The sequence below is a fragment of the Gadus morhua genome, chromosome 11 (genome assembly GCF_902167405.1).
Source record: "Gadus morhua chromosome 11, gadMor3.0, whole genome shotgun sequence".
Lineage (NCBI taxonomy): Eukaryota > Metazoa > Chordata > Actinopteri > Gadiformes > Gadidae > Gadus > Gadus morhua.
Genome location: NC_044058.1, coordinates 21,304,577 through 21,326,756, shown reverse-complemented (window position 1 = coordinate 21,326,756; position 22,180 = coordinate 21,304,577). Strand labels below are relative to the sequence as shown.

Genomic DNA, 22,180 nt, shown 5'->3' with positions numbered 1-22,180 from the left:
TGGATTTTATGTGGCCGCTACCCATATGTGCAGTCACGCTTCACGGTGGGAAAAAGCCTTGTCACGATGTCATCTTGATAATGGATCATGAAAAATATATGGGCCCCGCGCTGTCAACGTAATCCTTTGGTTCTCTGGAAATGGGGCTCATGTCCTGTCACAGCCCGGGAACCTCAGAAGCCCCCTCTCGCCCCAAAAGCAAAGACGACCACACAGAGCTCTTCCATAATTCATCGCCGGAAGGGGGCAAACATATGCTGCCATTTTTCTTACCTTTCAACCGGCGCCTGTTCGAAGTGCCTCTCAACACCTCTTTCTCCTCCCGAGTGTTGGGCCCAAGGTACGCCTCATGCCTTTGGGGAGTGGAGGTAAAGTAGCTCTGGGTGGGTGGGCGGGGTGAGGGTGCAATTTTCACTGCAATTTTATTTGTGTAGCCCTTAATCACAGTTAGAGTCTCAAAGGGCTTAACGGGCCATAAATATATGACACCTCCTTGCCCCTAGCCCCCCAGAGGGCAAGAGAATGCTCCCTTAATTAGCAAGGAAGAAATCTTGAGAAGGAACGTAGAGTTTGGGATCCCTCCTTCCAGGGATGATCAGTAGTGCGACGATTGCCATCATTTACCTAAATGGATACAGGCAGTATATATATTATAAGATTCGCTCCATGCAGCGGATCGCCTGTCTGCGATCCGCCCCCCACAGCCCTGCGACACGCTGCCTGCCTGCCTGGCATGACTTGCAACTTCTGTCTGTTTTCCAACCTATTAAGCTCTCCCTCCGTCGAGACGCACCAGAGTTTCGGACAGCCAACAACCAGCCGAGTCTGGAATGGAACCCGAGATGATTAACAGACTTGATAAATAAAGAACAGGTGGCTAGAATTACAGGGAATTAACACGGGCATCGCACTCGTCAAGCTGCATCGAGCTGGGATGGGAGGTTATATCACGCAGTCTGCTAGCAGACCAGACCTGCTCGCTTCTTTCCTGGGGGCTGTGCGTTGCGTAATTCCCTAATATAGTTTCCGGTATTCATGAGACATCTATCATAGTCGTTTCTGAATGATGATTAACGTTCTAACTTGCCGCCACAAAACTTTTTCCAGGGAAACACAAAAGGCCAAAGTGAGAGCCACAGCTGAAATAGTTTCTGCTGAAGGCTCAGCCGAAGGTTGTCTGTGTTGAGGTGCTGTCGTTCCACCGAGGATTCCTCGGGTTTGAAATAAACCAGTGAGATCGGTTGTGTAACGAGGCCGCATGTACATAGAAACACATTAGCAATTCATGGGGAACATCTCCACACAGGTCCTGCTGAGGATTAGGTTGAATGCGGTTTGTGTACATTTGGAGGATGTGTGGACACAAAGGAATAGGATCAACAACATCTATGGAGCTGCAAGTAAATCAAATCATCTATATTCCGCCCCGCAGCTCTGCTTTTCTCTCTTTTCTCATGCCGCCCTGGTTTGATAAAAAAAGGGTTAGTGGAATAACATCACACCGCGGTGGATGTCGATGCGTTTTTAGATCGGGATAAATGCATGAGACTGTATCTCTGCGATTACGGCTTAAACAGGAGATTCATTCTAGGATGGGGCCGGTCACAGTGACGGCTGTGTTTAAAACCTGCCAGCCATAGGTAATTGTAGGGCTGTAACATGAACATGACTCGACAGAGGCATATAAACTCAAAATAAATCAACGTCTATTCAAAACATGATGTCTTACCGATACACGTAAATGGAAAATGGACTGGATTTATGCTGAGCTTTTCTAACCAGTTTTCTAATCAGCGCTTTAAAATGTTGCATTTAACATCCCACAACCCCCATTCATGCACATATTCACACACCAACATCGGAGTCAACCATGTAAGGCGACAGCTCGTCGGAAGCAGATAGGGATGATTGTCTCGCTCAGGGACACCTCGACGCTCTAAGAAGAGCCGGGGATCGAACTAGCTAACATTCCTGTTAACAAGTCCCCCCGCTCTACCTCCTGGGCCACATGCCGCCCACTTCTTTCCTCTTAGTCCTAATCTTTAAATGCATGGTGGGCGACCGACGAGACAAAGGCCTCGTGTTAGTCACGCTGGCCCCCGTGTCGACCATTTCAAACACATGGAAAAGGCGGGCGGTCTCTCGGTGCCTTGAAATCTGCTACTGTGCGTTGTGAGCATCTGTGATGACTGAGCGCCAGCTGCCTGCCTAATTAAGCGGGATTAGCAGGTACGTATCAATCTAACCCTCGCAAATGATCTGCTCATTAAAAACATGTGATGGGGACTTCCGGTGGGGAATCGGAATGTAGCAATTCCACAATCCCACCATCGCCCCCTCCTTCCAATCACGCACACACACTTGTTGTTTTAGACCAAGTGATTTACGCAACCCTAACCCACTCAAATGCCAAGATGGAGGCAGTAAATATCACGCTGTTGAGCTTTTGCATAATGTCTAACAGCGTTATGTAGTAATGTAATATAATGTGGGTGTGCTAAGGTCGGGGAATTGGTACATCCCAGGTGGTGATTCTTAACATATGCGATGTGTAGGGTTTACCCTTTAAATGTTTCTCCTCCGATGCATTCGTTATTATAAAGGGTAACATCTGTTGACGATGTTTGTGGGCTAGTTGCCATGCCATTATTAATGCAGGTGTATGTAAAGCATCTGGGCGTCCCCCAAGCCCGGGGTTAGAAGCACACAGAGATGAATTAGCAATGCCGGGACCAACCAGGTGAGCGCTTTAGACCAGTTGAGTCGTTTGCTGTGAAGGAGGCTCTATTCTCCCCGCAGTCAGCAAGGTTAGGTAAGAGAGCGAATAAGAAACAGTGTTGTAAAGACGAGTGTTAAGTCACCAGACGGATAGAACTGAGTACAGGGGATGGCCCACGTGTTGCTATTTTTTAATAATATATATTTCGCATTATTTCATTCATATTTTCTAATCGAAAAACATTAATGCTGTTTCCACAGAACTTTGTTCTTCCGGTCGTTTTTTAACAGCCTTTTGTTTTTCTAATTTTCTTTAGCATACGAGCCTCTCTGAGCGTGTTGCCGATTCCACACGCTAATCTATAACGGTGTTGTAGCATTTGCCGCGTGCTCTCTGACAGTTGGAACTACTTCCCCCACCGCCTCAACCTTTCTAGCGGTAATTGATGATGGGTTTTGTAAAGTCATTAAAATGCATTTTGCATGTGGGCACGCTGGGCATGGCTCGCCATTCGTGGGGCTCTCTCTAATGACGGCAAAACAATTCTGTCCAACTCGGTGCCAGGGAGCAGCCATACTCTCCTTGCCAAATGGGCAAATGCATTTCTACTGTGATAATGGATCATTAAAAATATATGGGCCCTTGCTACAGCCCCGCGTAGCCTTCTCCCCCGTCTCCCTCCCCCGTCTCCCTCCCCCTGCTCCCTCCCCCTTTCCGGTTCCAGCAAATGACACTGGTGAGCCGTTAAGGCCCACCGAAACCCGTTTGATCGTCTGACTGGTGCCATTTAAGCAGCCAGTTCCCCCATTAGTCCTTCAGAGGCAACCAGTACCGACCTCTGAGGAGTACAGCAGCCTACTCCTGGCTCGTCACTACATTTGGAGAACAAACATAGGTTTGTTTTATTCGTCAGTTTGTTTCTTGACGGAAGATCATCACAGGACGTGATGAGGATCCCCCGAGTTATTGTGCGGCGGTGTTGGCGGCTCTACGTGAATAATAATGGCTCGCGAGATAATGTGTGCGGATCATAATCACAACGCCCAAAGGTAAATGTAAATTAGGTTGAGGTGCGATGGGGGGGGGGAGTGGAGGGGGGGAGGGGGGAGAGGATCTTAATCACTGTGGTTGCGTATAAGGTGAAACACGCCAGGTATTAAGTATGCATAAGTAAAGGCACGGGAAGAGACGTCTCTGTTGTAGCGGGGAGACGGTTATGTGGCTCCGACTGCCGCTACACCCAGAGGACAAAGGGATTCATCATAGTCCTGCATAATTTAGGTAACAAGTTTACAATGATTTATTGACTTAATAGCTGGACCTGATTACAGCAGAGCAGCAGATTGGAGTCATGGTCGGCTAACTTCAGATTAAAGTGGAGAAATGAGCCACACTGTACTTCTGGCAGGCGTATCTTGGCATTGTATGTGTGTGTGTGTGTATGTGTGTGTTTTAGCCCCAAATCACATACAGACACCACCACACACAGATGCGGATCGCTGAGGTGTAGCCGATCTGCATAATACAGTACTGGTATGCAAATGCTGCGGCGGTGGGTCTGTCCTCGGGGAGCAGCTCTCACTCCGTCTTAAGACAAAAGGCTGACTTACTGCCTAACGGAGAGATGGCCGTGTGTGTGTGTTTGTGTGTGTGTTTGTGTGTCTCTGTCGTTGTGTGTGCGTGTGTGTGTGTGTGTGCGTCTCGGTCGTTGTGTGTGCGCACGTGTGTGTGTGTGTGTGTCTCTGTGTGTGTGTGTGTGTGTGTGTGTGTGTGTGTCTCTGTGTATGTGTTTGTGTGTCTCTGTCGTGGTGTGTGTGTGTGTGTGTGTGTGCGTCTGTCGTTGTGTGTGTGTGTGTGTGTGTGCGTCTCTGTTGTTTTGTGTTTCTCTATGTGTGTGTGTGTGTGTGTGTGTGTGGGTCTCTGTCGTTGTGTGTGTGTGCGTCTCTGTTGTGTGTTTCTCTGTGTGTGTGTGTGTGTGTGGGTCTCTGTTGTTGTGTGTGTGTGTGTGTGGGTCTCTGTCGTTGTGTTTCTCTGTGTGTGCGTGTGTGTGTGTGTGTCTCTCTCTCTGTGGTCTGTCTGTCTGTCTGTGTGTGCAGACCCTCTCAGACCTGTGTGGGATACACAGAACCTGTTGGATGTTGTGGCTCTCTTTGCCTCGGCTACAAGTCATCTCTCGTTGGCGGATGTTGACATTCAGTCCGTGTTGTCTCGCCAACACAACCACCACCTATATTATAAAACACATCTAAATTCTTTCACCCAACCTTGCTGCTGCTGCTGCTGCTCCCTTTTCTTCCATCTTATTTGTGACTCACTCTCTCTGTCTCTCTCTCCCCCGCTCCAACATCTACGGCTGGTTTAACAACGTACATCGATGTGCTCTGAGCCAATATGCCAGGCAAGCTTGCTTCCTTCTGCAAAATGAAGATGACAGGTTGCTTTTCCATAATTTATCGCCGGAGGGGGAGAACACATGTTGCCGCTTCCCTTACCTTTGGTTACTGCCTGCATTAGTAGAGAGTGTTTTAAAAACTGTTTCAAGTCGGCCCCGGCCTGTGTATTCTGCCCGGAGGAGTTGCTGCTGAGGTGGGATGTGCGTGTGTGCGTGTTTGTGTATGGTATCGTGCCTGTGTATGTGTGAACGGTTTTGTGTGTCTACGTGTGTGATTATGGTATTGTGTGTAAATGTGTGTGTGTGAGTGTGCAGAGGGGAGGGTCCACCACTGAACACACAGGGTCTTCTCTACAGAGCTTTGTGGAAATGAGAGTGTACTTGAGTGGATCTGCATGAGCTGCTGAATGCAGCTGGGGAAAAGTGTGCCGTTCATTTGATCCCTGTCACTAGGGGAGAGGAGCAGAATTGAACCGCAATATCGTGCAAAGCCTTGCACTCTCCGCTGCTCTTTTTTGTCATTCAGCTGTGAGATTAACCAGTTGTCAGTTCGCTGAAATTGTCATCACCCCTCACACTCGGAGCCATGCTTTTTTCTTTTACCGACGCAACGATGGGGTCAGGAGGGACGTGGTGTTCGAGGCTCTGCAATGAAGGACGCCCATACAAATCGTAATGGGTATTTTTTTTTTACCGACTAACAAAGACGAGAGTCTCGCTCTCCGCTACAAAAAAAACGTTTTTCTCGATTGACCCAATCATCCGGTGTGGTAATACTCAAATTTAGCAAGCCCAAAAGAGGGTCACTTCTCAAAGCTTTGAGAGAAAGAAACGTGAAAATCCTGAGGCCGGCGTTTGAATGGCGTTGGCCCCGCCCCCCTGAGACGTAACCCCTGGTTAACTCCACTCCGCCTTCACCCCAACCTCCACCCGAATCTCCGTTCATTGCTTCTAGAAAGTTTGCCAGCCCGACTGTGACGCCCTTTTCGCTTTCCTACTTTTTGGGCTTAAATTTCCCCAGACTTTGCCCGATTTTACGAACAGCTGGCTGCATGAGATTACTAATTATCCAAATGAAGCAAATATGCTGGTTGCTCTTTATTTTTTTTGAGAATGTCACACGAGAGAGGGGAACATTGCCTACCCTACAGATTAATTAACGTGTTCGGGGCGCTGATTGTAACAGAAAAAACACAAAACGCCAAAATCGAAAGTTGATATTTCGACATTAAATTGTGTCAAGGGGTTTGCAATGGCTCTGTCTTGCAGTGAGCCAGTTGCCCTATTTTTTTTTTCATGTGTTTACGTGTGTCGTCGTTGGGTGGAGGCTAAGAGGTGCAGTTCTAGAATCCACCTCTTCAAAATAAAATGAAGGTAACGACAGGGAGAAACCTGCTGAGTGTTCGGCTTTACTATGACGCCTGGGCAGCAGAGTGTGAGATTGAGACCGTTATCTGTGTCCGTGAACCCCCGACACACACTTGCACATAAGCACATAAGTAAACGTTATGTGCGACACACACACACACACACACACACACACACACACACACACACACACACACACACACACACACACACACACACACACACACACACACACACACACACACACACTGTTGCTCCACCTTTCTCCCCCCCCCCCTGGCATTTCCCAGTCCATTCAACCATTCATTCATGACCGTTTACTCGGTCCTGGAGAGAGAAATCAGATTATTCCAAGGCTCTGTAAACAAGGTGCGGCTAATTGGAAATATTCATGCAGGACAGTATATACAGACCTTGTTTGCTTTAGATCTCCTATAGATGTCACCCCTCACTTCATTATAGAAAGATCAGAGGAGTTTGTACAACACCTTGTAAATAACCTGGTGCATAATTCATGTGTCATTTCCCATATATATTTTAATCACACCGCGTTTAGTTTACCCCACCATCGGGTAGATGTATACCTCTTCCGAGACACCGGCGACAGATTTTCATATTTCAGACGTTGTTTATCGTCGTGCGTGTTTTTTGACAGTTTGATTTAAGGGCACAGCGTAGCCCCGGTATAAGCCTCGAGGCAGTCGAGATGAGTATGAATGGGTAATGTTTTATTTATTCACCAACAATCATTATTCGTCATTCCGCCACGCCAACTGATTACGGGGGTCCTCTTGGCAACGTCGGAGCGTTCGGCAGCCTGTGACGCGGGAGGCTGGCTGTGCTTCCTCCCTGCGTAATCAACATGCAGAGCAGAGAGAGGGGACCGACACGATGCAGGTGGATGCCACCACACCACAGTGTGGCGTGTGCACGCTTCAGTCGGCGTGCTGAAAAGCAGCCCGGCAGCTTGTAACGATTTCGTCCCGTTCCCGGCGTAATACATGCGGTTACCCCCCCCCAGACGTTGGTATAATAATGCGATTTCTAAATTTTTGCATCTGTCTATCCTCATGAGTGTTCAGTGGGGAATGTGTGGCGTTTCATCCGAAGCCCTTTCAGCGTTTTCATTGTGCTCTGCACACACCTTGCTCAAGACAAATCCCGGCTTAGAGGAGAGTCGCTTTTACTTGGGGGGGATTGTGGCTGTTCCAATGAAACGCAAACAGGGGATCAATGCTAAATCTGTGAGAGGTTTGATCTGCTCTGACTGTGAGGAGTATGATTAAATGAATTATTCTTCGATGCAATTATTCGTCTGCAGGTCTTACAATTGCATATTTTGTGTCTTTGATTTCATCCAATTTGAGTGTATAGCGTAATGATACACCCAGTATTTGTTATAAAGTGGAAAGAAATGGAAACCATAAAAAAAAAAAAAAAATCACAATATATGAAGCGAATCAATAAGAAAAAAGCATTTGTTGGTGACGGGTTGTTTCAACATGACAGATACGCTGGAGAGGCTCACTAAACTCTCCTGCAAAGCACTCGGATGCGGGCCGGTCCAACTGGTAATAGGCTTTCACAGATGATGGGGAATCTTCTACGACGGGCTGGGCTAAACCTGAGATCACATTTTTAGTTTATTTTCCAATATCTTTTTTTTTATTTTTTCTCTCCCCACTATCTCTGTCTTGTCCCTTCCCCTCTCTCCCCCTCTCCCTCCCTCCTCTCCCCTCAACCCCTCCCAGTTCTATTTGGCCAGTTTGTGGTGTTCCAGACCCTGGCCAGTGATGTGGTGGAGATATACGACGGGCCCTCCGTCGACTCCCCCCTGCTCTCCTCCATCCACGGCTCTCACTCAGGTAGGACACACCTCATGAAACCTCTCACCCCCATATCCCCTCTCCTTCCCTTTTTTCACCTCCCACTTTGAGGTCTGCAATGTGGCCACTTTCGGGGATGATAGCCTGCCCAGAAAGGCAGCCGTTTCTCTCCCAATTTTGCGGCGCAGGCTTATCTCTGACATCACTTATCGGTTTAAATCACAAGCTAACTTTCTTTCGAAGGGAAAGCTGAAAAAGTGGCGTTAATGGACAACGGTTTTTCGGTTGGGAAAAGTCGAAGCATTTGTTATGTTTTTCACTGCCTCTTCTTTGACTTTAATACAATTCAAATGATAATTGTAACAGACCTCATTCATTCATTGTTTTTTATCATTGGCGATGTCCTCTATATGTGAATTTTATTACTCAAGTTTATGTCAGTTATACTGGTCTTAGACTGTGATTGTCTAATTGCGAGAATTCAAACACAGTGTAGGCAATTATAAACGGTTACATAACACATTGCTCCGCCGTAATGAAATCAATCCCATCTCATAATGCTCGCTCCGTATCCAGAAACTCATTCTGCAGTTAATGAAATGAGCAGCATCGCACCGAATCCATCATCTCAAAGCAATTAAAGTCAATCCCTGAGATCTGTTAATGTCAGGCTCGCCGTCACACAAGTCGTCTGTGTTTTGTTTCTCAACCCATCCCAGGAGAGACGCTCCCACTGAGCTCAGGGAACAAGATCACCCTCAAGTTCACCACCACGGGGGACGAGACGGCTAAAGGATTTCATTTTGTTTATCAAGGTACGGGCCCTTTTACCGCTTTATCGCGTTTTTTAAATGTTTTTAACCTTTTACCACCGCGGCCGTCTATAACAAGCAAAACGCCATTACTGGCAGCGAGTGCATCGCCTGGGCCCTCTTCCTGTTCTATATAAATGTTGTCTGCCTGGGGTTTATCACTCCCTACATAAAGGGCCCGTTCAGCTGTGTGCCGCCGTCCTCTGCTGCCCAGCGATAGCTCAGCATGGAGGGAGCCTATCCCGCCACAGCTGACTGGACTGACTGATGGTGTGAGGGGGAGATTCAGAGTGGATAAACCATCCCTCTCTGCCTTCTTGGTCCGGGGCTCTCCTCTTGGCTCTTCTGAATTTTCTCTGTCCAACCCCCTTCTCCTTACTCATTCTGTGCTCGCTCTCTTATCTCTCTGTCTGTTTCTGTCTGTCTCTGAATCTCTGTCTCTCTCATTCTCCCTCCCTCTCTCTCGCTCTCGCTCTCCGTCTCTGTCTCTCTCTCTCTCTCTCGCTCTCTCTCCCCCCCTCTCTCTCTCTCTTGTTCACTCTCTCTGTCTCTGTCTCTCGCTCTCTCTCCCCCCCTCTCATCTCTCTCTCTCTCTCTCTCTCTCTCTCTCTCTCTCTCTCTCTCTCTCTCTCTCTCTCTCTCTCTCTCTCTCTCTCTCTCCCCCTCTCTCTCTCTCCCCCTCTCTCTCTCTCTCCCCCCCCTCTCTCTCTCTCTCTCTCTCTCTCTCTCTCTCTCTCTCTCTCTCTCTCCCCCTCCCCTGCTGTCTCTGTCTCTCTCCCCAGCCGTCCCCAGGACCAGCGCCTCCCAGTGCAGCTCGGTCCCCGAGCCTCGCTTCGGGAAGCGGATCGGGAACGACTTTGGCGTCGGCACGGCGGTGGCGTTCGAGTGCACCCCGGGCTACGCGCTGCTCGGCTCCAGTGCCATCAGGTGCGAGGCCGTGCCCAACACCCTGGCCCAGTGGAACGGCACCGTGCCCACCTGCATCGGTCAGTTGCTCGCCCAGCACAGACAGACAAGCTTGATGCACAACTCCTCAGTCCCTCGCCCACTGCTTCTCTGAGACTCTCTCTCGCTCTCCCTCTGTCTCTCTCCCTCTTTCTCTCTTTCTCACACTCGCTCTTTTCTCCCTCCCTCTCTCACTGCGTCTCTGAGAGTCTCTCTCTCTGTCTCCATCTCTATATCTGTCTCTTTCTCTCTCTCTCTCCCTTTCTCTGCCTCTCTCTCTTTCTTTTGCTTTCTCTCTCTCTCTCTCTCTCTCTCTCTCTCTCTCTCTCTCTCTCTCTCTCTCTCTCTCTCTGTCTCTCTTTCTCTGTCTCTCTCTCACTTTTGCTCTCTCGGTCTCTCTCTCTCTCGGTCTCTTTTGCTCTCTCTCTCTCTCTCTCTCTCTCTCTCTCTCTCTCTCTCTCTCTCTTTTGCTCTCTCGGTCCCTCTCACGCTCACACTCACACTCTCACACACACACACACACACACACACACACACACACACACACACACACACACACACACACACACACACACACACACACACACACACACACACACACACACACACAGTGTCTCACTCTCTCACACACACCTACGCATAGTCTCTCTCACGCACGCACATACGCTCCCACCACCCACCGACGGGCAGTGCAGAAGAGCCCGGCGCAGTGCATGAGTATCAGTATCAGTGCTTTGTGTTAACTCTCCTCTGCCATTCATCAAAGGCAAGGCATCAGAGCGGCTCGGAGCCCAGACCGCTAGTTAAGATGTGCATGGACGTGGCTGGCGATGGGGCCGGCTAATTAATGCACCCAGCCATTTGGCAGGATCAATGAACACACCGCTTGACACTCACATGTAAAACAAACAGGGTTTACACACCGACGTGCCCACGCATACTTTAGCACGTCCAAAATCTTGGACGTGCGTTACAGCGTTACACACTCACACATGTGCGCGCACACATGCACGCACAAACAAGACACACACACGACACACTTACGAAGACACACACACACGCACACACACAGACACATATGCACGCACCCACACATAGATGCACCCTCATGCACACACAGACACACACACACACACACACACACACACACACCATACACTCGCAGTCATGCAGCACCTGGGGCGAAAAGATTGCGGTGCTGGATTTAGATGAAGCAGGACGGGGTGGGGTGGGGGTCCATCGAGTTGCGGCAGAGTGCCAGCGTGGCCGACGGTCCAGCTGGCGGAGGCCCCCCCCCCGTCCCCCCCGTCCCCCCCAGTCCACTGCCAACGGACGGGCAGGGCCCCTGGAGAAACGGCGGGGGTTATGCACGCACATCCAATTTCAGCACAGGCCTCTTTTTTTTTGCATCATATTGGATCTGGCTGAGGCGTCTTACCCCCCCCCCCCCCCCCCCCCTCCTCCAGGCAGTGTACTCGTCCGGAATAACGGAGACCGTTTCATAGCAGCCTTAACAAAAAACACACAACAACATGCCCGCTTCATCAGGGTCCACTGGGTACAACTGCAACAGGAGCCCCCCCCCCCCCCCCCCCTACTCAGCCCAGTGGTACTTGGGACCGCCCCCTCCCCCCCCCCCCCCCCCCGCATCCCCATGGCCTCTCGTTCTCCGCTGAGCGGCTCGGTTGTTTTTGCTCTGGATGCGTAAACAGGAAGCAGGTGGAGCACACGGGGGTGTTGTGGTCACTGTGTGTTGAACCGGCACTTCGGTAAAACGGGATTCGATTTAGCTGGCCCCGGATGGATGCATCATGGGAAGACGCCTCGCCCAGGGGGCCTGGAGGGGGTGTCCGACGGCGGGCTCTAAGGGCCGAAGGGGGGGTTTGTCTGGGCACATTGGTGTTGCGCGGAAACGCAGGCGACAACAATGGCGACAACATTTTGGGTGGTCTTTTTTTTATTTTATTTTATATATAAACCATTCACAGAGTAGGAAAATCACACGATTATGGATTTGATTTAGTATAGACCCAACTAGTCAAGTAAGTATACATACCGTAACGGTGCTGCTACAGACATCGATAAAACCGACCGAATGTTTCACTTGCAGGAACAGGCCACAGGAAGTGGGTTTACCCTGCTATAGACGATCTGTAAAAGGGGTCCAGTGTTTCCACACAGGTCCTTCTTCATGATGCGAGGAGACGTTTTTGCTTTTCGTGCACTTTCTTTGCCTGTACCTGACCCAAAGTGTTGGGTAACAGTTGGAAAGGTATTGTTTTAACGTCAAGAGTGTGCTGTGGAGCATGCTGTCGTCTGGGGATCAGTGGATCAGAGCAACTTCATGTCGCTGGGATATTTTCATTTACATCTCAAGCGCTGAGACTTATTCTACCATGACGATGGTATTCAAAAAGCCTTACTCTTCATGTCTGCTGGTGTATCCTTTTCCATTTATATTAATATGCATATGCATATATACATTATTTATATGATCAAGGCAGACAGAAAGGCGAAGAGAGGAGAGACGGGGTGTAATCTAGATATTTAATGCTCAGTTCTTGTCCTTTTCCCTTTCTCCGTGGGAGCCACGAGTAGCGCATTTCCCCGTCGGCGTATGGTTCATGATAACTGTCAGAATCCATACAGGCTCCCTTGTTCTCCTGACTTATTTACACCGAGTCTCTGAGACGGTGGTTACTGCAGGCTGGGATGCCTCCTCTGTGGCGGCCAAATAGCCAGATTTTATTCTTTCTTTCTAAGAAGCATCCACAAACCGCGGGTCTCAGAAGCCCAATTACAGCGCCTCAGACCGGAGGTTTGGAAAGGCCTGGCCGAAGCCCATCTCTGCAGTGAGATAAGGCCTTTATTTAGGACACTTAGGAAACACGTGGGGGCCAAGCTCATTTCCGTGCTGTTGGTGGTACTCTGAGCCACAAGCACAGAGGCTTCACCCGTTGCCCAAAGGCACTAAGCCGCTGGTGAGTGCAAAGTGGGTGACGACACATTTGAAATTATCATACATTGTATCTAGACTATATCAATGCAACTCCCCTACGAAATGGTCACCATAAAGAATTAAATTTTTTTTGGTTTGCTTAACTCAATTTCTTCTTGGAATGGGGGTTATTTGCGGCTAGTAAATATGTTGCATTAAATATCTCCTAGTCCAATATTGCCAGCGGAGTAGAGTTAGCAGAGAACATAAGGACCCTATAAAAAACCCAAACAGCGGATTTAAACTGCAATAACTGTTTAATGACTAAATCCATGTGTTTTGTGAGGGAACGAGGAAGCACAATAACATTGGAACATTTCTGATTAAGTCATTAAAGTAATTGCTCTTTGGAATTCACCTGCCTGTCGTTTTTAGACAGTTCCTTAATTAAGAGCAAATAGGTTAGAGTTAGGGTTCAAATGTCACTACAATTGTTTGTTGCATTCATCAAACTAAGACTCAGTGTACCATCTTTAGTATGCCAAACGTGAAATAAACCTGCTCTTTATCTGTTTCATTCGTTGATCTTTGCAAGCAAAAATAATTAAATATGTAAACATATTGGCCTTTCTATCTCTCACTTATCAGATAGTTTCTTTGAGATGGCGTTGATGTTGCTGCAAAATGATGGGATTTTAATATCATTCTTATTTTGGTTGATTTCTCAGTGCTCAAAATAAGCCTCTTATAGTCTAAATAACATGGTCAGAGGTTTTGGTTATTTTAATATAACTTGATTGACAGCATGTTCAATTTCCTGTTATTCCGTCCTGAACAATCTTAAAGGACCAAGGTTCAAACCTTTTACTTGGTTATTCGTGGTTCCCATCAAAATAAGCTTTATTTCGATAGAAACTCAAAAGAAGGTCAGCCCCATTAAGGCAAGCCGTGGGCTTTGATTCATTTAATTATGTGAAGAACAGGGAAACAAGTTTAGGTGAATCTCAGTAAAAAAAAAACACCCAGTTCCTTTCATACAAACACACTTAAAATCTTGCAGAGGACTCTCATAAACACATACAATTGTTAACCTCTCAAAGCACTGAAAAGATTGTTTATTCCTCCTACATGCCTGCCACTTTCCCTGCATATCGTCGGTGCCCGCACATGCCCTCAGAATCCAAAGGGGCGGGTCGTTCCGGCGCACGCATCCTCCCCACCTGCCGGCGTGCGCAGTAAATAAGATGTGCAGGCCCTTCAGCCACGGGGATAGGTGGGAAGCGTTCGTCCTTTTACGAGTGTCTCCGCTCTCTAATCATGCCCGGCCAATTACATTAACTTTAAGCTCATGAGACCCGAAGGAGCTGTTAAGATAGCGAAGCAATTTCCCAAGGAATGCTTTTCGATTGCTGGCGGTAAAGTCTGTCTCATGGCCGCCACAGGAGGCCGGCTCCATCCCCTCTCCCTCGCCGCGTGAGGGAGACCAATCAGTGCAGCCGATGGATATTGCCCCATTATTTTATTTTTTACAATGCTGATATCGGCTCTATATAGCATTATTGTTTAAATTTAGTTTGTCGTTCTTATTTGCTATTCTACTGTTCTCCCGGTGAATTGGTTATGAGGCAAATTTCCACTGCGGGTGTTATGTTTGTGTTTTACATGTTGTTTTATTATATGCGTTACATTCTTTAACATTGTTATTATTACTAGTACTAATAGTAGTGTTTGTGTTTTTAAAAGACAACCGACTGTGATAATTTTTCTTCATATTTATCTCAGTTTATCCCTGTATTCTCTAATCCCCATGACGATAAAGCAAAGGTTTTCAAGAGGCTTTTCATGTCACGCAAGATTGTTCTGAATTATCAACGCTAATATAATAGTGCATTTTATAGGCCGGTGTTTAGTGGAGCAATTTATCGTCCAATCATTAAACAAGGACAACTACTTCTGAAAGGCCAGTAAACAGAACATTTAACCTTGACTGCCACAGTGGCCATCTGCACGACTCTCCAGAAATGAGTGTTTATGCTTCTTAATTTCTCACTCAAGTACCCCCTCTGAAGGACACTGCAGTCACCAGGGATTCTCCGTATGTTAATCTTTCCATCATGACAATGTTTGTATACATCGCATCAATCAGTTGTCAGCCTAAATATATAAAGGACAGAACCAGCCTGTAAATGTCTCGGTTTGACTTTTAGAGAAACGGTCAATCTCCGTTTAACGCAGAGCTCTCGCCGATAATTTTGAGGAAACCCTAGTTGTGTGGTAACACAACATAGTTTGCTAACAAGGCTCACCTGATCGCTGAACACGATTTGGACAACCCAAGTCCTGTTCCAGTCAATGTTATAAATCTAAATATTTCTAAGTAGCCAATCCATATCAATCCGTTACCGAAAAAGCAAGTCTTTGCTGCCATCCACCCACTCGAAGCGCTGCTCCCCAGAACGGAATACGCTGTTGTAATGGAAGCTGTTTCCCTTTGATTAGGATACGGTCAAGCTAATCGATCTCAATATCGAACCGTCCGTAAACCAAATGAGTTCCCCGCCGAAGGCTGCGGCGTGACATGTGATTGTGTGAATGCTGTGTGATTGCTCCGTATTGTTACACAGAGCTCATTTCTCTGAGGGCTTCCCTGGGAACTGGCGGAACGAACTAGTCGCTTTAGCATCACTTTCAGGGCGTCACGAGTCGCTTGGTGGATTTCACCTGTCAAATATTGATGAGTTTAAAATTGCTGTGACGTGAATAATAACACCTATATCGAATCACCTCTGCCTTTTTTATTTATATGAATGATCTCTGTTTTGTTATATCTTTCACTTTGAATTCCTTGAGGTGTTGGATGGATTCGTTTGTGAAGTCTCAACGTATTCAGATGACGCATATCGAAGACCATCGATTGTGTTTTTCTTTCAAACCGACGAAAAACACCATTTCATCCGACGTCGGGGAGATGAAACGGTGTGCGTTTCCTTGTCCCGGGCTGCCTTGTCATCCTTCACTCAGACTTTTAATATTTTTGCTCCAATGGTGAAACAGTGGATAATGTCATGGTCATTGTTTCTCTGACTGCCGGTCCTATTCCCTTCAGAACTAGGTACACACATTTTTCTTGTCATGCAGGAAATGCCTCACATCATTTAGCTCTGAATTTAAATGACTTTTTTCTTTCCATTCCTTTTTTTCCAAATGCTTTCGCTTTCCATTTTAATTGACACGTGGTTAAAATGCATAGGGAAATGAGCTGGGTGTCCAGACCAGATGCCCAGTAAAAAGCCACCATCTGGCGGGTGGGGTGGGGGGGTGTTGCAGCCTGGATCCCAACAAAAGCGGAGTGACCGCGTCCAGGGAGAAAATCGCTGTAGCCCTGCACTCCTTTGCTCTTGCTCGTTCCAATATTGAGAAAACACAGGCCCAAGTTTCAGCAGGAGGAGAGTGTGTTTTGTCCAGTGCTTTGTCACATTCAACACCTCTAATGCGCTGTCCTCGACCAGGGGGCGCTCACCGAGACTGTAATGGATGAACCAGGTGCACCTGCTGCCTGTTCGTAGACAAATCTTTCGATCTGGTTTATTATTTTAGACATTACTGATGTGATAATAAGTTATTCAGTAGATAGAAAGAGTCTTTATGTGCCATTCATAACAAGGGCAAGGACGAGTACAGGTTAATTGGACTTCTTGGTCTCCTTTACCTCCGTGACTTCATTACTTGGGGAACTTGCAATAACTTATTTTTTTCTTATTCTTCTCAATCCCATTTTCACAAGGTCTGATTCAGTGGTACACTAGCAGAAGGGGTGGTGACACATGTATTAAACCAACACGCGTAAAACCAGCATGGGATTAGTTCTATATGCCTCTTATTTCTGCCGCAGAGGAGAGCAGCCTCCTATGTAACCAGTGCCTTGGGGAACTATAGGCCACCTCTGTGTTTCTCTCTCTCTCTTTCTCTCTCTCTCTCTCTCTCTCTCTCTCTCTCTCTCTCTCTCTTTTAACGTGGAGGAGGGAGTGTACAAACCTTAAACACCTCCCGTGGAAGAAATGCTTCCCAATACCATTGAGGCTTTCGTCTCCCAAATATCCCCACACGCAAATCAAGTCAATTAAAACACCCAAAATGTAGGCTCTCCGCCGAGAGCTGCCCTAAGTCGGTGCTATTTTCATTCCGCGGCTGTCTGGGAAAAGCCATCGTCGTAACTTCAAAAGCCCACTGGTGAAGTTTGATGTTGGTATTCACATGTGCAACGAGGCGTCAACATGATAGAACTGTGCCACATTACTTAACTGCCTCAGACAGCCATGGATGATTGATGATTCTATCCGTGTCATTTACAATACAGCCATACCCCCACCATCACTAAACACAAACGCATGCATAAACACGCACGCACGCACGCACGGGGCAGGCATTCAGTACATATACGCATTCTATGACGCCGAAAAAATCCCTGGATTTGCTTCGGTAAATGACTTATGTTGTCCCTGTGTGGAAGAACTCTGTCGCTCCGTTTATTCATTTTGGATGAAAGGTAGACAGGTGACCCGTCCAACCAATTCATTATGACTGAATGGAATTATTGCACTGCTTATTACAGGTCTGCGACAGCCGGAGGATACATTTTTTCTTTTTTGATTTATCGACTGCTGTCGCAGAGAGAATTTTCTGAAAAATATGCCAGAAAATGCTTTTCAAATAAATGGCCTACCCTGCTTTTAACATCTCTCGGTGTTTACTTGTTTATGTAACAACTCTCTCTCTCTCTCTCTCTCTCTCTCTCTCTCTCTCTCTCTCTCTCTCTCTCTCTCTCTCTCTCTCTCTCTCTCTCTCTCTCTCTCTCTCTCTCTCTCTGCCTCTCTCTCTCTGCCTCTCTCTCTCTCTGCCTCTCTCTCTCTCTCGCTGCCTCTCTCTCGCTGCCTCTCTCTCTCTCGCTGCCTCTCTCTCTCTCTCTCTCGCTGCCTCTCTCCCCCTCTCTCTCTCTCGCTGCCTCTCTCTCTCTCTCTCTCTCTCTCTCTCTCTCTCGCTGCCCCTCTCTCTCTCTCTCTCTCGCTGCCTCTCTCTCTCTCTCGCTGCCTCTCTCCCCCTCTCTCTCTCGCTGCCTCTCTCACTCTCTCTCTCTTGCTGCCTCTCTCTCTCTCTCGCTGCCTCTCTCTCTCTCTCTCTCTTGCTGCCTCTCTCCCTCTCAACCTCCCTCTCCCTTTTCCTCCCCCTCCCTCACTCTCTCTCCCCTCCTCCCCTCTCCCTCTCCCCCTCTCACTCCCTCTCCCTCCCTCCAGTTCCCTGCGGTGGGGTACTAACTGAGCGGAAGGGGACCATCCTCTCCCCGGGATACCCAGAAACATATGCCAACTATCTGAACTGCGCCTGGAAGATCTCTGTTCCGGAGGGGGCTGGCATCCAAGTGAGCAGGGACAGCCCAGTCTGGAGATTAAGGGAGATGATGGGGAGCTAAAAGTTTAGCCTCCACGGTCTAGCGCAATTATTCATGAGCTCGTCTCTTGATTTTGTTTCATGCAAAGTGGATGTACGTTTCTTTAATGGAGCGTGTACGTTTGTTTTTGTTTGTTTTGGTTACGTGATAACTTGTGATGGTTTATTTTTGTGTTTTTCACGCTTTTTCCCGTTTCTTTTTTCGAAGATTCAAGTCGTAACGTTTGCCACGGAGCACAACTGGGATTCGCTGGACTTTTTCGACGGCGTCGACGGCAACGCTCCGAGACTCGGCAGCTACTCCGGTAAAAAAATACACAAAACAGGACATGAGATCTGGGACTCTTTGTAAACCAGTGTCTCACCGGAATCAGAGCGAAATGCGAAACTTGTGAAATTTCCGCATCGCCTCAAACTTTCTTGTTTAACACGTACCCAGTCCGAGGGAAGGGAATACAAATAAAGTATGTGTTTTGCACATGGTGATGTATGCATTAAGTTCCCGTTGATTGCGTCGGAAGTCCTTCTGGGCTGAGCTACCTTTGGGCCCAGTATAATCAAAACAGTATTTAACACCTGGTCCTCCTCTAAAGAAGAAGAAAACCGGGGACACAGTGTTAATTTGCGATTCGTACCTGAGGTTGGAGAATCCAGGGACCGACTGTAATGACTCCTGCTTTGAATGCGTGACCACGCTGTGTGAATGAGTGTGTCATAATTCTCAAAAGGTTGCAAATCTCATTTAGGAATGGAGCCCTTTTCGCACGCTTTTAATACAGACTATTTTGTACGGCTGCCGGCCGGAAACGGGCTGTGAAACTTCTTGAGTGAAACTATCAAGCTATCAACTCTGTCCTGGGGGAGCCCTTTGATTATATGTAACGGTCTCCATGGAAATTGCTCAAGGCATGGGGCCTGAATGCAAAACATTATCTCGACTTCAGTGGGACCAGACACTGAATATTCAGCAGGCGCGAGCGCCCCATCAGAAAGGCTGTTCTTCCGCCTCTGCGTCATTCGTTCGCAGCTTGGGACTTTGCCAGCATGACCCGGCGTTTTCCATCACAGATAGTCGAACGATAATCATTGTCAGCACCGTCGAGTGTGTCGTTGGATTCGGTTGTCAAGAAAAATCTAATACCAATTTTTTTAATTGTCTATTTCTCAGCAATCAGAAGTCGGTTGGAGTGGTTGTTGAAATAACATCTTTGTTAACATCGGCCTAGCGTAATGTGTTTTGTGTGCTTTTAAGGATTACCGAGCGAAAGCAGCTGTCTCTTTGTTAGCACACAACTGAGACGGGTGCTGTTCACTCGTAAAACAACATAGTGCTCACTGCGAATGTTAAAAAATAACAGCGCGATAGCACGCCGTCTTTAAACACGACTGTGCGGTTACAGGTACCACCATCCCACAGCTGCTCAACAGCACCTCCAACAACTTGTTCCTGACCTTCCAGTCCGACATCAGTGTCTCCGCGGCGGGCTTCCACCTCGAGTACACAGGTATGAGGAGGTGTGTGTGTGTGTCTGTGTGTGTGTGTGTGTGTGTGGGTGTCTATAGCGACCCCTGTGGAAGCGAATGTGAGCTGTACCTTCATGCTATCACAGCGCTTACATCGGCTCATAGGGGGCCTGACACGAGAACGTAAAGGCAGTCGAGGCACTATGCAGTACTTTATGCCGTATTTTTCTTTGCAAATTGAAGTGTGTGTGTTGTGTAAGCAAACATCAAGAGAGTTGAGGGCCGCATTGTGCATTCAACATGACCTATAGAAAAACAGAGTGGATTTTTTTCTTTGCTTTGTATTTCAGCCTAATTTGCAAGTTAATTGCAAAAATACTATATTTGTATAATTAATCTTCACGACAGTTATTCTCTGTGTGCCTGTGTGTGTGTGCCTGTGTGTGTCTGTGTGTGTGCTTGACTATGCATGAGTTTGCACTTGTGTGGGAGGTATGTGTGTGTGTGTGTGTGTGCGTGTGCATATGCATGGGGGTGTTTGTATATGCTTGTGGGAGTGAGAGACACACGGGCGCGTGTGTATCAGCGCATGTGTGTGTGTCAGAGCCGTGTGTGTGTGTGTGTGTGTGTGTGTGTGTGTGTGTGTGTGTGTGTGTGTGTGTGTGTGTGTGTGTGTGTGTGTGTGTGTGTGTGTGTGTGTGTGTGTGTGTGAAGCTGCGAGCGCTAACCCTGCTGCTGAAAACAGTACTGCTGTCGTGTCTCTCAGTGGGCTCCTTACACCCCCCCCCCCCCCCCCCCCCCCTCCCCGGGCCTGGAACTGCTTCAGAGTCTCGTCTCTCAGTGGGATACACCGCTTTCCAAGCCCTCCTCTCCCCCACACACACACACGCCCACACACACACACACAGACACACACGCATGTACGCACACACATACACACACATACACACACACGCACGCACGCCCGCACGCACACACAAACATAACGCACACAGACGCACGCACACAGACGCACGCACGTACGCACGCACGCACACAGACAAACACACACAGGCACACACACACACACACACACACACACACACACACACACACACATACACACACGCACGCACGCCCGCACGCACACACAAACATAACGCACACAGACGCACGCACACAGACGCACGCACGCACGCACGCACGCACACAGACAAACGCACACAGGCACACACACACACACACACACACACACACACACACACTTCCCCCTAGACCATGAGCCCCCTCCAACCAACCCCCCCTCCCCAACTCCCCGCCCAACACAGAAATGACTGTGAAGCCAGCTTCTGGCGGAAGGGCGGGGAAGGGACTACCATGGGGGTAGGTCTCCTGGTTCTCCGTTGCTCACGCTGTAGTATGACCAACGAGCGGGCGTGCTCTACCAGTGGCTCCCCTGTGCTTCTGGCGTTTTATTGGCCGACGTGGAGCCATTGTGTCCGTCCTATTTATTAAGTTTGCTTTGTGTACCCGCTGGAGCGTGTCTTAGTCAGCACTTTTCTTATCCTTTCGCAGAGTCATTGATTGGATGCCTGGGATGAGAAATTGCGGATAAATCCTCCTGGATTATTTATCTCGTTTGAGCATTCCCCGCACCTCCTCCGAGACAACGGCATACACACACTCACGCACACACACTTGCACAAATTCGCACACACACACACCTCTTGTCTCCACTTCCAGGTCTTCTGGAAGAGGTTTTGTGGCGTGTGTGTGTATGTGTGTTTGGTATTGTGTGTGTGTCTATGTGCCCATGTGCGTGTGTGTGCGCATGTGCATGCATATGTGTATGTTTGTATTGGTATTGTGTGTGTGTGTGTGTGTGTGTGTGTGTGTGTGTGTGTGTGTGTGTGTGTGTGCACCTGCCCCCCATAATGTCAGAATAAACCTCCCGGGGCATTGATTGAGGAAGGGCTGCGAACCATCGGCCACATAACACGTCCCCTCACCCAGGCGCCCCTAAACCATGTCAGAGAACCCAGTGGGCCCGCACCGATGGATCTCTCAAACCCCCCCCCCCCCTCACTGCCACTGCCGTCGCCACGGTAACATATATAACCTTTCCCTACCGCCACATCCCCCGGCTGCTGACTCCAGAGGGGGCAGCCGAGGACGTTTTTATCATGATGCTCGGACGCACAAACACGCACGCACACAAACACACACATTCACACACATGTACGTGCGTGCGCACGCACGCACACACGCGCACACGCACACACAGACACAGAC

The 22,180-nt window shown here is 48.2% G+C and overlaps 1 protein-coding gene across 1 annotated transcript in view; it reads left to right on the top strand.

Annotated features, from left to right (window-relative positions):
- LOC115553642 (CUB and sushi domain-containing protein 3-like) overlaps positions 1 to 22,180 on the top strand; it is a 251,189-nt gene that overhangs the window by 123,109 nt on the left and 105,900 nt on the right. The window contains 6 exon segments of the mRNA XM_030370072.1: positions 8,231 to 8,344; positions 9,025 to 9,120; positions 9,900 to 10,103; positions 18,292 to 18,416; positions 18,654 to 18,750; positions 19,846 to 19,950. Of these exon segments, the coding sequence (XP_030225932.1) occupies positions 8,231 to 8,344; positions 9,025 to 9,120; positions 9,900 to 10,103; positions 18,292 to 18,416; positions 18,654 to 18,750; positions 19,846 to 19,950 (741 nt within the window).